The 3,904-nt window shown below is 46.0% G+C and overlaps 1 protein-coding gene across 1 annotated transcript in view; it reads right to left on the bottom strand.

Moving 5' to 3' along the window:
- Positions 1–3,904, bottom strand: part of capn8 (calpain 8) — a 23,447-nt gene that overhangs the window by 2,614 nt on the left and 16,929 nt on the right. Inside the window, exons 7-9 of the mRNA XM_050044954.1 lie at positions 3,230–3,315; positions 3,053–3,127; positions 2,413–2,573 (exon numbers count right to left, since the gene is read on the bottom strand). Of these exons, the coding sequence (XP_049900911.1) occupies positions 2,413–2,573; positions 3,053–3,127; positions 3,230–3,315 (322 nt within the window). The remainder of the gene's footprint in view (positions 1–2,412; positions 2,574–3,052; positions 3,128–3,229; positions 3,316–3,904) is intronic.

Here is a 3,904-nt window from a genome sequence, read left to right as displayed (position 1 = left end):
GGACAGTCGATATAGAGATACATTTATGTGCTGATTGCAGATAGTTGCATTGAATAGTGTTTTTTTGGGTATTTATTGCATCGTTAATGTGCCTGACATTCTGGAAACCTGCCTGGGAAGTTTTGGTGACGTGTGCGCACTGTCCACCGGCCAGCCAAACTTCAGCTTACACCGGCTGTGCTCCGCCTGCGCTGACAGTAGACTTGGTTTCAGCTGGCGAGCTTTTAGCACACCTTGGGCGAAGCCTTTTGGCACGAAAGTGTCACTGCGCCAAGCTGCATCTGTCGACACCTCCCCCTGCTGCGCCGCCACACCCATCTCAGCGCACTTTGGTCTGCCAAACTACCAAACTGAGTGCGCCTCGGGTTGCACTGCTCGAAACTAGCTCNTGTCGACACCTCCCCCTGCTGCGCCGCCACACCCATCTCAGCGCATCTCGGTCTGCCAAACTACCAAACTGAGTGCGCCTCGGGTTGCACTGCTCGAAACTAGCTCTGCGCAGGGTTCGCCACCCTGCGCCACCTGCGCTGCGCCGGGAAAATAGAGCCCATAGTGTGACCGCTGAAGCAGTTGAAATGTCTTTTGAATTTGACGCATTCCTTGAAGGTCTTTTTCTGAGTTTGAACAGCTTTTTATTTTATTGAAAAATAAGTTGGAAAAAATATTGTCTCATTTTAAAAGCATGAACTTTATTTTAAAGGGTCAGTACAAGGAGACACGTCATCAATGAGCCAAACTGTTTAAAGTTTGGTTATTTTCTTGAAGAAAGTCGAAGAAAGTTTGAGCGCACTAAAAAAGGTTCCAGCAGAAGAAACAGAACAATAAAAATAAAAATGAAAACGAACTCAGACATTTTTACAGTTACTTTCATCAAACAGATGAAGGATTGGTGTTTTCAGCACCTTGCCAAGACTGAGCCGGGTGGAGCGGTAGCTGTTCTGCAGCATCAAACGGATAAGGAACTTTTTTTTTTTTCCTTTTTACAATGAAAAGTGACCTTTGAAAACATCTGTTGTTTCACTGAGGGAATCCAACAGTACCTTTTCCTCAAATATGTAACCATGGTATTATGGTGGCAGCTGTAACCATGGTAACTGTCCACAACAAAGGCTGTAGCTTCAAAATAATTAGAGGACATGAAAATAAATAACTGAATTGAAATGGATAGTGATGATGTCATCAGAAGAGTCAAGACACTGCCAGAGACTGCAGGCGAGTGACCGTCGTCTGCTGCGGCGATATTTGTGCTGAATGTGGGCAGTGCCTGGTAATGCAACAGAAACACGGAAAGCTAGCTTGCTAGCTAACGAATAAATGTTAGCTAGCTTGCTAATGAACACAATGTAATGTTAATGGTGCATTTTCCATGTTTTTATGTTACCTGCCCGTCTCATGACTCACTGCAGCTAGTCAGGGTCTCTCTTGTGGGGAAGTTTATTTTCATACATTATCAGCTGGTTACAGACAGAAACAATCAGCGTCACATGATTCTTTGCTGTTGGTTGAAGCTGTGACTTCACTGATCAAACTTCACCAAAGTTGAACTCCACATGATGTGACGATAAAAACTGCCATTTGGAGTGACTTTTTTTTTGCTGCTTCACTGACACTGAATGGAAAGTGAAAAATCGCCTGGGTTAAACTCGCTCATGCACGTGCCCTAAAGCTGCGCCACTTAGGAGGCAGATGAACCCTGACGCCGGAATTCCACTGGATGCGTGTCCGTTGCGGAACAGCTGCGCTGGTTATCTGCTGCGTGCTCCGCCGTCCGTCAACACACGCCGGCTGCGTCTGCTGTGCGGAGCGGTGCAGCTCCGCCGGACAGCGGGAGTCATGAGGACCCACGAGATCTCGCGAATTCACGCATAATCGCACGATATAACAAGATGTATTTTCTATGAACAGAACCACAAAACCAGAGGAGTAGTAGGAAGACATCTGGGTGCACCTCCATGATTAATATCTCCTCGTCCATGGTGTCAACGGGGTGAAATGACGTCTGAAAACCTCTGACCTGTTGACTTCAGGCCTGCCTCCGCCCATTATGACGTTTTCAAGGTGTAGTGCAGGGAAATATGATCTGCCATGAACACTTTGTATTTTATTTTGAAAATGACCGGATGTTTTATTTTGTTTCTGTGCACAACTTCCTGCCCCGCATGAGCTGCTCTGTGCTGAATTGCTGCGTTGTGCTCTGGCGTCCGGCAAAAACAGTAGTCCTGCGTATCTGTTGCGGAGGGCTCCGGAGCTGTGACGGAGCCGGAACGCAGCACAGCCGCAGCTGGTGGAAGCACACACATTGACTAGAACTGAAACGGATCGGCTCCGCTGCCGTTCCTGAGCGCAGACGCAACCAACACGCATCTGGTGGAATTTGGGGGTGAGGATGATGGCACTAATACTGAGCTGTACCCGCGTAGTTCCTGCAGCCTCCAGCGGTGGAGCCGACTCTCCACATGCCCTCAAACTCAGCATAGTTCCAGCGTCCGATGTCGGTGCTGGTCAGCGTGTCCGGTGTCAGGTTACAGATGTCGAGGCGGGAAAACTGACGCAGGAAATCAGTGTAGGACATCCTGCAGCCGGCAGAGAGAGAAGAAGAAGAAGGAAGTCTAAAGGTTTGGGGTTTTTTGACCAACAGAAACAGCAATGAAACCCTGAATGTGTCACAGTATGTTTCTATGTCCCCTTTAGTGACGTCCTCTGGCCACCAGGTGACCTCACCTGTTCCCTGTCTTCACCTCATTATCATGACAATCACTTCAGACTTCAGACCTGAGAACTCATTAGTTATTGGATTTATACAGATCAGTATTTAGATCCTTCACTGAAGTACAAGTATCAACACAACAATGTAAAAATACTCCATCACAAGTTGAAGTCCTGCATTCAAACTTAAATAAAGAAGTCTTATCAGATGAATCTACTTCAAGTATCAGAGTAAAAGTATTCCTGATTCTGTCTGACTTTGATGTTTGAACTAAAGTCAAAGTTAATCAGAAGCTAAAGATCAGATTTATTTCAGAATGATTTTTTCTGTATCTTTAAAACTCACCAGAACTCTCCATCGTCAGCAGAGTGGTCCAGCTGCTGCTTCTCCTCCGGCTCAACTCCGTCCCACTCCTTCGAACTGACAAACACAAACATCAGAGGGTCCCTGAACGCCTCATTCAGGAGCAGCAGAAACACACAGAGGGAATCAGACTAATGACGGACGGACGGACAGACTCACTTGTCACTCCAGGCTCCGGTCCACTCCACCTGACCCCAGGGGTTCCTGATCCTCAGCAGCTCCACCACAGAACCAAAGTGATGAACCTTAAGAACAAAGAGCATCATTCAGGGACAGAACGAGTCCACGACGCCCCCCTGTTGGTCCAGACGTCACACCTGCTCCTCCTCAGAGTCTGCAGGTATGAGGTATGTTTAAGAGTCAACCTACGGGGCTGAAACGTGGAGACAAGACCTGCAGTTCCTCTAATGTCAAGTCAAGTCAAGTCAACTTTATTTATAAAGCACATTTAAAAAACAACTCACGTTGACCAAAGTGCTGAACATATAAAAATAAAAATGAAAAAATACAGAAGAAACACAGTAACACAAAAACCAGAGCCATAGCAGCAACATACATAAATACATATATCAAGGCACAAATAAGCACAGAGTGGGAGATTAAAATATCATGTCAGGGGGATGCAAATGCTTTAGAGAAGAGATATGTTTTGAGCCTACATTTAAACGAGTCAATCAATCAATCAATCAATCAATTTTATTTATAAAGCCCAATATCACAAATCACAATTTGCCTCACAGGGCTTTACAGCATACGACATCCCTCTGTCCTCATGACCCTCGCAGCGGATAAGGAAAAACTCCCCAAAAAACCCTTTAACGGGGAAAAAAAAAC

This window comes from Epinephelus moara, chromosome 5, assembly GCF_006386435.1.
Source record: "Epinephelus moara isolate mb chromosome 5, YSFRI_EMoa_1.0, whole genome shotgun sequence".
Taxonomy (NCBI): Eukaryota; Metazoa; Chordata; class Actinopteri; order Perciformes; family Serranidae; genus Epinephelus; species Epinephelus moara.
This window is presented reverse-complemented; position numbering and strand designations above follow the sequence as displayed.